The following is a 12,133-nucleotide window of genomic DNA, read 5'->3' on the forward strand; positions in this document are numbered from 1 at the left end:
ACGTGTCATTGATAGTTGTTGATATCCTGCCAGCAGAACAACATCCAACAGAGACTTAAGAGCTTTCAAGGCCCCTTCCAGAGTTTAGTTAAATATGCATGTGAATCAGGATATTAAAGGCTGGGGAGCTCCTTGCTCCAAACGTTTCTGCAGAACATATAGTTTGTTCCCTGCCACAGACTTGCAAAACAAGATGAGACGGTTTCACATTTTAATAGCTTTTCCGTCAGCACCATTGTGGTGTGCTTGGAAGCCTATGGCAAAGAGGGTCAGGTTGTCTTTGGCAAGTTTGTCAGCTCACTGAACAAGGTCTGATATCCTTTGTGATTTTTCCTAACAAAAGTTAAACGGGTTGTGTCAGCTTGTTGACTCTGAAATTGCTGTTTCTCTCTCTATTGCATCTGAATAATTTGAATCCCTGTTTCTGTATCCCATTGTCTTCCATTACATTATGGTACTAAATGATATTGTATGTTGTCAGACAGTTAAATAAAATGTTGACAATATTGTGATAATTAGTTTACTTGCCATAGCAAAACACTATTTATACCAACTTTACCCAACCTATTTTCAGAGTTCGTACAGGTGCTTGAAATCCTTAAAAATGCTTGAATTTTAATGTTGTTTTTTCAAGGTTTGAAAAGTGTTTGAAATTTGGATGAATTCTTGAAAATGCTTGAAATTGTATCTGCATTTCTTTCAGAACAAACAGCTATTGAATAGAAATATATTTGAATTTCTTATTCTTCTGGTATTACGAAAATGTGTTGGTGTTTATAACGTAATACAATCTCTTAACGTGATTTTAATGGAAAAAATAAATTAAATAATAATTTTCAATATCTATGTGTCACTTAGAAATATGTAGTTTAACACAGCCGTAAGGTGCTGGAGAAGCTTGAAAATGGATCTTGAAAGCGCTTGAAAAGGGCTTGAATTTGACCTCTGAAAGGTGTACGAACCCTGTATTTTGAACACAGCAGTTATGAATATGGAATACAGAAGGCATTCCTTTATGAGAAATCTTGAATAAGGAGAAAGCAGTCGCAGCCCCAAAACCCCAAGAACTTTTAAAAAAGGAAAGTCTTGAATGAGGAACGAGTTGCAGCCAATTCTGATTCCCAAGGGTGTTGCCATGCTAGTCTCCAACCCCCCCCCCCCCCCCCCCAAACCTTTCCTGTTTTACAGTGTAATATTAAAAGAAAATGAATAATTGAACAAACCTTGGGTAATTAAGTTTCTGTTAACCCAGGTAGTAAAGTATTATGGTCCTATGTGGGACCTCTGTAGGTTTGTAACTGATCTCCCATCTTTTGTTTCCAGTTCAAAGTTGAGCAGTGGTTCAGGGACAGGAAGGAGCTCCAGGCCAGGCAGGACTAGTGATCCGCCCTGGTTCCTGTCTGGCTCTGACACACTGGGCAGACTGGCAGGCAACACCCTTGGGTAAGTTCTGGCAGGCACACATGGTCCTGTGAAAGCCTGGTGTTGAGAGCACAGCAGTGATGCTGCAGTAGGTTAGGGGTGTTTTCCCCACAGAGTTCTTCACTCTGAAGAGAGGACTTTAGGGTGCTGTAAAATGTAAATGATGAATGTGTCCACCAAAAGGCATAGGCATGTCAACTCTAAATTTACAGTATTGTGCAGTGTTCTTTGTGCTTTTTGTTGACCACTGGATAATGGAGTTTCTGCTTGTAAAATAGTTTTCTTGGGTCCTGATATTGAAGTTTTGCAGAATAACCCTCTAAACTTACCCATTACAGTTTAATGGTGAACTGAATCAAGATGATAGTTGATATATCCTAAAGGATCGTTGAGATATCCAAAATATGTACAATATGTAATACATTTATTATACTGTATCAAAGTTTTTTCTCTAGGAAAACTGCCGCCAGTTAATTTCTTCCTTCTTGTAAATGCTGCTGATGCAAAACCTTCTTAGTCTGGGCTGCCTCTTCTCCACTTTCACAGAGACTGAATCCCTTCATACCCAGATGTGTGCGAGTTTTGAGTCTGCTCTGTCAGATGGTGTTTTTGGCAGTTGTGTCTGACCATGGCCTTCCACTGTATGTAACAGGAGTCGCTGGAGCTCTGGTGTAAATGGAGGGAGCGGGGGAGGTGGAAGTGGAGGAGGAGCAGGGGGAGGTGGAGCCGGAGGTGGCAGCAGTGGAGGAGGAGGGGGCGGAGGTGGAAGCGGAAGCGGAGGCACATCGGGCAGGTCATCAACAGCAGCTCGCGATTCACGTCGACAGACCAGGGTGATCCGTACAGGAAGGGATCGTGGCTCGGGCCTGCTAGGTAGCCAGCCACAACCGGTCATACCAGCTTCTGTCATCCCTGAAGAACTTATTACTCAGGTACAAACTGCTAAGCATGTACATATCTTTTCTTTAAAGAATGCTGCAAAAACGGTTGAACAATCTTTCTCGTACTGAAGCAAATTGAACAGTGCACGTTTACATAATAATCTGCAGTCAGTGAGCGTCAATACATGTATTTTCTATATTGTTGTCATTCCCCCCCCAGGCCCAGGTAGTCCTTCAGGGGAAATCCAGGAGTGTGATCATTAGGGAACTCCAGAGAACCAACCTGGATGTCAACCTCGCCGTCAATAACCTGCTGAGCCGTGATGATGAAGACGGAGATGATGGAGACGACACAGCCAGCGAGTCCTACCTCCCTGGAGGTTTGTCCAAAAAAACAAATCCAACAGAAAATGTAGACGGAAAGGACAATGGCTTAAATAAAGTGATGTTGTTTTGTTTTTTCAATAAGAGATCCTTTCTGTAAGCTACATCACTATTTAAGATCGGAGGCTTCTGTGGAAGAGTAATACAGTATTCAAAGATTCAATTCTGATCATTGTTATGGTCTAGAGTAGACCCAACTTGTCAAATTCATAAAAGTAATGAATGTGTTTTTAAATTTTTTGTTAAACCTTGCATCCTTTTGTGCCTTTGTCCAATGCAGAGGATCTGATGTCCCTGTTGGATGCTGACATTCACTCAGCTCATCCCAGTGTAATTATTGATGCTGATGCTATGTTCTCCGAGGACATCAGCTACTTTGGCTACCCCTCTTTTAGACGCTCCTCACTGTCTCGCCTGGGATCCTCCAGAGGTAACTCAACAACTCACGTCTGACTAGTAAAGGGAATGCAGGATGTTTGAGGGGCACTGTTGAACACTGTTGATTGGCTTTTTTTGTGGGAATCGAGCTTTAACCGCCTTTTCAAGATAAGACAACAAGAAAAGTTGAAAAAGTAAGGCTTCTGTATTCTTCTTGAGATGGATTGTAAGAAAAAAGTTGCCAGTGTCTTTAAGATTTGAACAAGACAGAAGCAAACCAGTTTTGACAAAACTGAAAGATGTAAAGTAAAAGCATTGCTATCAGTGGAGAAAATATTTTTCTCTTTGCTAAATATATACTTGAGCTGGTATAGGTTTTACACAAATGAGATTATAGCTTGTTTTCTGAAGAAAATTGCTCTTCAGTCTGTGTAGTTGATTTGTAATATGAGTGTTTGGTGTTACAGGCTATACATGTTTGGTATTGTATGCTGCATGACTGTAGTACATACTGTGAGCTCTCTGAGAAAGGCCCGCTAGGCCCACCTGTCTTAACAGGGACCCTTTAAGGCATTCTATTCTAAAAACCTACCTAGCCCACTTTTAGCCCATATGCATGCTTTATTTCTGTCTATCCACTTCCTCTCCTACCTCGCAAACTGACTCACCCACCAGTATAATTTAGACTCCCACTCAACCTTCAGTACTGCAATTTTGCATTACAGTGATTCTAAAGAATCTATCTTTCTCTCTTTATTCTTAAAACTATGTTGACGGGTCTTTCCCAGAGAGTGGCTTACTTCTATCCCACTGGTGTGACCTTATTGCATACCAGTTCTCCTTCTTCCCTTAGAGCGCGACTCAGAGCTGTTGCGTGAGCGTGAGTCTGTATTGAGGTTACGTGAGCGCCGGTGGCTGGATGGGGCCTCGTTCGACACAGAGCGAGGCTCCACCAGCCGTGAGGGCGAGCCCAGCTTGGACAAGAAGAGCATCCCAGTCCAGAGCCCTGTCTCCTTGGGAGAGGAGCTCCAGTGGTGGCCTGACAAGGTAGGAGGAGCACAAACAGCTGCTGTCAAAACACAGAAATACAAACCCTCACTATGGAATTGCAATCGATTTATTTTATTCCCTTTGACCATCTGTGCAACCTGATTCGATTTACTAATTTACTTGGACAATTAGAGTTAAGTTTTGCTTTACCTGTTCTCTAATTTTCTTTCCAGGATGGTGTGAAGTTCGTGAGCATCGGAGCTATGTTCTCAGAGCTGGTGGCTGTCAGCTCTAAAGGAGAGCTATATCAGTGGAAGTGGAGTGAACCTGAACCCTACAGGAATGCACAGGTAGAGAATTCAACCTTTGTGAATGGACTTGACCAAAACAATGTACTTTTATATAATGTATATTTCAGCGAACAACATGTTGTGCAACATGTTTATGGCAAGAAAGCACTGGTAGTTTATTACCTAATATCAGTACCTTTTAATTTGTTCCATCAGAATCCTTCCGTTCATCACCCGCGTGTGTCCTTCCTGGGCCTGGTCAATGAGAAGATCACCTTAATGTCTGCCAATAGCATCAGAGCCACTGTAGCTACAGAGACCAACAAGGTAGATTATGATTGCTCCTCTTGACACAAGAACATGTACGTTCTGCTTAGTCACAGCAACAGTACTCGACCACAGGGTAAACTGTGTAACATTAAGATTGTTGTTGACTTTAGAAATGTTTCTCTACTTACAAATCAGCCGCCCATCCATTACAAATATCATTTGTGTGTGTTATAGGTGGCAACCTGGGTGGATGACACACTGAGCACAGTGGCCTCTAAGCTGGAGCACAGTGCTCAAGCTTTCCCTGAGTTGCAAGGGGAACGTATGGTGTCACTGCACTGCTGTGCTCTCTACACGTGTGCACAGCTGGAGAATAGCCTCTACTGGTGGTGAGAAGAAATAGTCTTTTACCATGGAAATATTAGTTTTAACAATTACATTGCCTCTCAAATGTCCCCATTACATTGTGAAGTGTGTCATGAGTGTTCATCAAAGTCATACACGGAACATGGGGAAACATTCTGTCATTGCATTTGTTAGCTGCTACATTTAGCAATGTTTGCAAATTAATTTTGATTCATAGTGAGAACGATTTGTCAGGGAAAGGTGTAAATGTCAGTGACATTTTGACACTTCACTGTTTGCATTCGTTTGCAGGGGTGTTGTGCCTTTTAGTCAACGGAAGAAGATGCTCGAAAAGGCCAGAGCCAAGAACAAAAAGCCAAAGTCTAGTGCTGGCATCTCCTCCATACCAAACATCACCGTGGGAACACAAGTAAGACAGAATTTTGAATTTCATTCTTTGATCTTTCGCATGTTATCTTGTGTGAAAGGTGGACTAAATTCCCCTTCTTCCCTTCATTATAAGTTCCTCTTGAGATGTTTTCTGTAAGAGTCCTGGTATCAGCTCAATATAAGCCTTTGCCGTTGGTGTAAAATAAATGTACCTTCCTTCTTTAGGTGTGCTTGAGGAATAACCCCCTCTACCATGCCGGTGCAGTGGCCTTTTCTGTCAGCGCTGGGATTCCCAAAGTGGGGGTCCTATTGGAGTCTGTCTGGAACATGAATGACAGTTGCAGGTTCCAGCTGCGCTCACCAGAGAGCCTCAAGAACCTGGAAAAGACCACTAAGACCCAGGAAATCAAGTCAGTTTCATTTTTTTTGTAGAAAAAAGCTGTCCATCTTGGTATATGACTTCCATAATTTCCTTTCATGACATATTTTAACCTCAATTAGAAGACATAGACTTCAGTCCCTCTAGTAAAAATATGCAAAAACATCTCGCTTTATAGGACGGAAAGCAAGCCAGAGCTGGTGAAGACTGAGATGGGTCCTCCTCCCTCCCCAGCATCTACCTGCAGTGATACCTCTTCCATTGCTAGCAGTGCCTCACTGCCCTACAGTATGTCAGCGCCTCTCTTTTTATATCTCTCCTTCTTGACCTCTAGCTCTCACAACAACACCAAAGAGAGGTTTCCTCTCTATCTCCCAGGCACAGAACCAATTTCTTCCTCCCTCTGAGCTCTCATTAGTCCTTTGACTTTGAGACAGATGGTGCACAGGCTTCTATCAGCAAGTTTTTTTCCCCTGACTGTTTCCCTGTGAAGGGAGTATGGCCAGCTCCCAGTATATCACGTGGTGTATTTGGTTGCATTGTTACATCCTCTTATGAACCATACAGATAACTGTCAGTGTTGATGATTATTTTTTCTACTCCACACTTGGTATCACGTGGTCCGCAGTATATTTTAATAATCCAATGATTTATAATAACCAAGAGTCTTTATTTGAATATTCTGTGATCAAGGTACTAACATTTGGTATAAAACCACTTGCAGAGCGAAGGCGTTCTACCCCGGCTCCTAAAGAGGAAGAGAAGGTGAATGAGGAGCAGTGGCCTCTAAGGGAGGTGGTGTTTGTGGAGGATGTTAAAAATGTCCCTGTGGGAAAGGTAGGTGCATCTTTAAATGTGGCAATACATAGAAGATCAGAGTTAGCAAATGTAGTTATATCTTGGCTTAAAAGGTAATACAGTTGTCTCATGTGTCCCTGGTTTGTCATGATATCTCTGTTTTACAGCTTATCACCTTCATTGTATGTTCTAGGTGCTTAAAGTGGATGGCGCATATGTTGCTGTGAAGTTTCCAGGGACCTCCAGCAGCATGAGTAACCAGAGCACTGCTGCTCCCACTGACTCCGACCCGTCATCACTGTTGCAGGACTGTAGGCTCCTCAGAATAGATGAGCTGCAGGTATGGACATAAATTGAGCCAATATTACTTGTACGTTTGTGAATGTGTTTGTGCAGAAGAGCATATCTCTCTTCCTGACATTCTTTTGTCTCAATCTGTTCCTAACAGGTGGTCAAAACTGGCGGGACTCCTAAAGTTCCTGATTGTTTTCAGCGCACACCTAAAAAGCTCTGTATCCCAGAAAAGGCGGAGATTCTGGCAGTGAATGTTGACTCCAAAGGTGAGTTTTACTCAAATATGATTTATCACTATACTTATTTAGTAGTTTTCGTACACTTCTATTTCCAAGCCTTAAATATCTCTCAATCTTCCAGGAGTCCACGCAGTGCTGAAAACTGGCAACTGGGTACGTTACTGTATCTTTGACCTGGCCACAGGTAAAGCTGAACAGGAGAACAACTTCCCTACTAGTAACCTGGCCTTCTTGGGCCAGAGTGAGCGCAATGTGGCCATCTTTACTGCAGGACAGGTGAGATGATCGCCCAAATAGGTGACATGTTTTGGCAGTTTGGCACATGCCTTACTATATAGAAATATTTTATGTTGAAATTATTTTTCTTCCAGGAATCTCCCATCATACTTCGAGATGGAAATGGCACAATCTACCCCATGGCCAAAGACTGCATGGGTGGAATTCGTGATCCTGATTGGTTGGACCTGCCACCTATAAACAGTCTGGGAATGGGGGTGCATTCTCTGGCCAATCTTCCCTCGAACTCCACCATTAAAAAGAAGGCGGCCATTATTATTATGGCTGTCGAGGTAAACATGACCTTTTTTTAATACAACTTAAAGACAGAAAAAAACATTAACCAGTAAAATGTTATTTCATGCCCTTGAACCTTAGTTCTTAGTTGCATTTATACCTTGGGGATTTCTATCAAATTGCTACCCAAAAATCTATCTGAAAGACTAAAAAGCAATGGCTAAGGCTGTATTTGAAACCGCTTACTACTAGCAGTACGCAATTGTGTACGTTTTATTGTCCAAAATGTGGTATGTAGTATGCAAACAAAAACTCTACAGTTTACCAAAAATGCTCGGAAATCTTGGAAAAAATCTCCAATATGCATCAGTCACGTCTCGCCTATTGTGACCCACAATGCAAAGTGCTGGAACAGTTGCAACAACTCTAAGGGGATGCTATACAGTAGCGGTGGTTTGCTATTAACACTACTAAGGTTTCCTTCTGCTTTCAGAAACCAGAAACCGGCCAACCCTGGCCTAGATACCTTCTAAAATAAATCGATTTAACAGTTTCATACGGCGTAGGCAGTTTAGAATAGAGTCACAGTGAAACATCAAAGACCTCAAAATAAGTGAGTGATCATAATCAGTTCTCACTCATGGTTTTTGTGTTTTTCAGAAACAGACGCTGATGCAGCATGTGCTGCGTTGTGACTATGAGGCATGTCGGCAGTATCTAGTGAACCTTGAGCAGGCTTTCTTGTTGGATCAGGGCAGCCAAGCCCTTGGAGCACTTCTGGCTCATCGGTGTGATGGAAACCGTAACATCCTCCATGCTGCGGTCTCTGTCTGCTTCCCTGTTAGTAACAAGGAGACCAAAGAAGAGGAAGGTAAGCTGGTGTTTTAGACCAAGGGTTCTCAACCTTTTCTACTTCAAGGCACACCTATTTATCAGCCATAGCGACGCTGGTATTGTTTGTACCTTGTGAGTCTGTCACTACATCACTGCAATATCACAGTCATGTGACACTACCACAGTTATGAGGTAGGGGTGTGACGAGACACTCGGCTCACGAGACGATACATGATTCACAAGAACGAAACAAGATTTTAACACTATATTTACCTTTCAGTATTATGTTTACAGATGCTGTGGATTTTAGCAGAGCGCTGTGGTGGTGCAGGAGTCTTTGCATAGTGCTTGTCTTAGCCGCGGTGTACAGCTCCTATGCCTGTAAAGTTTACCCCTGCGGCCTCCGCCGTCCAAAAGGGCCCTGTCCCTGCCTGTCAACATACAGTCTCTGCTCCGTACAGAGAGCGTGTTTAGAAGCATTATAGTGACCACCACTCGCTCACAGGACAGATACATTTCCACTTATTACACATATCGACCAGATTTAGAGACATAGAAAGTAGGGAAGGAGCTTTTAAAAAAACAACAGAATTATAAATTTTTTGCTATGCTACTCTAATAATCTTGATTTGCTGGTTTCAATCCAAATGCTCTTCCCCCTGTCTCTGTTTTGGACTTTGCCATCTTAATAAGAAACTCAAATGATAAAATATGTTAGTATCCTCCTGTATCAGTTTAATTTCCTGTTTCCTCAAGACTCTCTTCTCCATGCTAAGTGACAATGTTGTTTCATTTAGAAGCTGAAAGGTCTGAGAGAAACACATTTGCAGAGCGTCTATCTGCTGTGGAGGCAATTGCCAATGCCATCTCTGTTGTTTCAAGCAACAGTTCTGGGAATAGGACTGGCTCCTCCAGCAGCAGAGGGTAAATAACCAGTTATACTGATTATTTTTGTACTACAATGTCAGTGAACAGGTTCTCCAGTAACATGAAAACACAAACATGCCATCTTGTACTTTTTGTGCTCTCCCCAGGCTACGTCTGAGGGAAATGATGCGGAGGTCTCTAAGAGCAGCAGGTCTTGGCCGCCATGAGTCTGGTCCGTCATCCAGTGACCACCAGGACCCTGTGTCACCACCCATTGCCCCACCAAGTTGGGTCCCCGACCCCCCACCCATGGACCCTGGTCAGTGCATCTCTAAAAGACTGTATACCTGATATTATCTTTGTCTGCTCTTTAGAGCCCTTTTAGAAATAATTTAAATGACACCACTGCTTTAGTGCTGTGGCGCCGCAACAAGGTATTTCAGCCAAAAACATGATCCTTTCCTAACTTTTGCCACAGTGCAGACCAGCATCCTCTTTGCATTATGTTCAAGCTCACAAAACAGTTAGCATTCCTAGTAATGTGTACCTTGTAGCCTTTTGCCCATTAGCTTGTACGCATAAGGCCAGAGGGTGTGTAAGATTGGGGCAACTGTGGCTCAGTGAAAGAGTGGATCGTCCTCCATTCGAGAGATTGGCGGTTCGATTCCCACCTCCCCCCGGTCCACATGCCCGAAATGTCCTTGGGCAAGACACTGAACCCTGAATTGCTCCCTGTGCTGCGCATGGGTGTGTAAATGTGGTGTGAATGATTAGATGAGATGGTAGGTAGATGTCCACTGCCATCTGTGTGAATGTCTGTGTGAATGGGTGAATGTGACAAACTGTGAAAGTGCCTTGAGTAGTCAGAAGATTAGAAAGGCGCTATATAAGTACAAGTCCATTTACCATTTACCATTCCCAGAAAAGTACAATCCGGACTCAAAGAAGCATACATTGCCATGTTGTGTGTTGGCATGGTTAGCTTTAAAACTGGAGTACTCAGCTTAAATTGAACTCTCCCTCTTTGCCTCAGTTAATACATCTAAGACTTTGTGGTTATATGTCTCTTAACTAGGAATGGGCACCAATGGAGTTAATTTGAAACAAGGATTACTCGAGATGATCACTCATGCCAATCCCTACTCTTAACACTCTGTCTTGGAGTCAAGTCCACAATTTACAAAAATGGTTTATTTTATCCACAGATGGTGATATTGACTTCATTCTAGCACCAGCTGTGGGTTCACTCACCACTGCCTCCACTGGCACTAGCCAGGGACCCAGCACCTCCACCATACCAGGTACATCTTCATCATCTCAAAGCCGTACTACAAACAAATTCAATTAATTATATACTACATGCTGCCATAGCAGACCTGTTTTAGCAGTTCGCTGAAATACCATAAAATATCTACAATGTAGTATATTCACTCCAGCAATACAATTAAAACATGAAAGCATGGAGTCCTTTGGCTCAGACAGTGCAGTAGTGTGGGCTGCACATGTGATGGGAGAATGCACTGTGTATGTAAGGCTTTTTACTGAATTTCTATTTAATATGCTGCAAATGATGTGTACATGTGATGCAACAGTGGGCTGCTGAATGCTACGCATGGCTACAATTCAGTTAAATGGGCATACTTTTAATCAAAACATACCATAAGACCGAGCCTTGCTTTGTCATGTGCACATTCATTTTATTCCTAAATTAGTTCACTTTATATTGAAATATTTGCAAAATTCAACCCTAATCAGCTGTAAACTCATTTTGTGTATTCAAACTTTATGGTGAATATGTTGTCTGTCATCTGATGATTGTCCTCTCCATATGAGCAGGGCCGTCTACTGAGCCATCTGTGGTCGAATCTAAAGATAGGAAGGCCAACGCCCACCTTATCCTTAAGCTGATGTGTGACAGCGTTGTTCTGAGGCCACATCTACGGAAGCTACTCTCTGCCAAGTAGGATTCTTCTACCCTTAAATGCATTCTCTGCACACATCAAAAGTATTTTCTTTGTCCTGATTTATCTGCTGTTCTTACTTATGTTGTTGCTACTGTTTGACAGGGATGCCCGTGGAATGACCCCATTCATGCTGGCAGTCAGTGGGAGAGCCTACCCGGCAGCCATTACTGTGCTGGAGGCTGCTCAGAAAATGGCCAAGGGTTAGTTAATAAGTCTTCTTCTATTTTCTGATGTAAGCTGGTTTGTCATTGGAAGGGTGACTGTTATAATTGCAAACCTGTGTTTTAATGCCTGCCTCGTATTATGGATATGTACTCCATGAAGTTTGAATGACCATCTTTTTTTTTTTTAATCTGATGGAATTTTAAGTGGGTAGCTGGAGAATTGGAGGTTATCCATGAGTGTGACCCATTTAGCTGCCCTGCTTACAACACCTAACCACATTTTCTAACTGGCGTTCCTCCCATATTTCCCTCTTGTTAAATGTCAAACAGTGGGTGACCCAGGCATTGCAGAGAAGGAGGATGCAGATTCTGTGTTCATGGAAATGATTTGCCCCTCGGGGACCAACCCAGATGATTCGCCCCTTTATGTTCTCTGCTGCAACGACACCTGCAGTTTCACTTGGACTGGAGCTGAGCACATTAACCAGGTCAGCCCTACAGGATATCATTACTCTGAAATTAAGAGGAAAAGCACTAATCAACCGAATAAGTCATGTGTTGTCAGTGTATTTAAAGGAAGGGACTTTTCTTGGACAATTTTAAAGTTTTAACCCTTTGAACAGCAATAGGAGCAATAGGAACAGTCCGCCATTCTTCAAATGCTTCATATCTCTAAAATATGTACAACCTAAAAGGTTATGCAACTAATTAAACAATAATAATTAATAAAA

The 12,133-nt window shown here is 42.5% G+C and overlaps 1 protein-coding gene across 8 annotated transcripts in view; it reads left to right on the forward strand.

Annotated features, from left to right (window-relative positions):
* Positions 1–12,133, forward strand: part of ubr5 (ubiquitin protein ligase E3 component n-recognin 5) — a 37,897-nt gene that overhangs the window by 9,532 nt on the left and 16,232 nt on the right. For 7 of the 8 annotated variants that reach the window (XM_083918277.1, XM_083918278.1, XM_083918280.1 and 4 more), the window contains exons 5-27: positions 1,324–1,443; positions 2,075–2,354; positions 2,524–2,683; positions 2,968–3,117; positions 3,901–4,112; positions 4,289–4,405; positions 4,562–4,672; positions 4,850–5,004; positions 5,273–5,390; positions 5,576–5,760; positions 5,908–6,017; positions 6,454–6,566; positions 6,721–6,867; positions 6,976–7,087; positions 7,182–7,336; positions 7,432–7,629; positions 8,234–8,444; positions 9,205–9,331; positions 9,442–9,593; positions 10,480–10,575; positions 11,111–11,234; positions 11,341–11,438; positions 11,733–11,890. In XM_083918277.1, coding sequence (XP_083774403.1) covers positions 1,324–1,443; positions 2,075–2,354; positions 2,524–2,683; positions 2,968–3,117; positions 3,901–4,112; positions 4,289–4,405; positions 4,562–4,672; positions 4,850–5,004; positions 5,273–5,390; positions 5,576–5,760; positions 5,908–6,017; positions 6,454–6,566; positions 6,721–6,867; positions 6,976–7,087; positions 7,182–7,336; positions 7,432–7,629; positions 8,234–8,444; positions 9,205–9,331; positions 9,442–9,593; positions 10,480–10,575; positions 11,111–11,234; positions 11,341–11,438; positions 11,733–11,890 — 3,409 coding nt within the window. The remainder of the gene's footprint in view (positions 1–1,323; positions 1,444–2,074; positions 2,355–2,523; positions 2,684–2,967; positions 3,118–3,900; positions 4,113–4,288; positions 4,406–4,561; positions 4,673–4,849; positions 5,005–5,272; positions 5,391–5,575; positions 5,761–5,907; positions 6,018–6,453; positions 6,567–6,720; positions 6,868–6,975; positions 7,088–7,181; positions 7,337–7,431; positions 7,630–8,233; positions 8,445–9,204; positions 9,332–9,441; positions 9,594–10,479; positions 10,576–11,110; positions 11,235–11,340; positions 11,439–11,732; positions 11,891–12,133) is intronic. The other variant, XM_083918279.1, reaches the window with a different exon arrangement.

This window comes from Echiichthys vipera (assembly GCF_963691815.1).
Source record: "Echiichthys vipera genome assembly, chromosome: 8".
Classification (NCBI taxonomy): Eukaryota; Metazoa; Chordata; class Actinopteri; order Perciformes; family Trachinidae; genus Echiichthys; species Echiichthys vipera.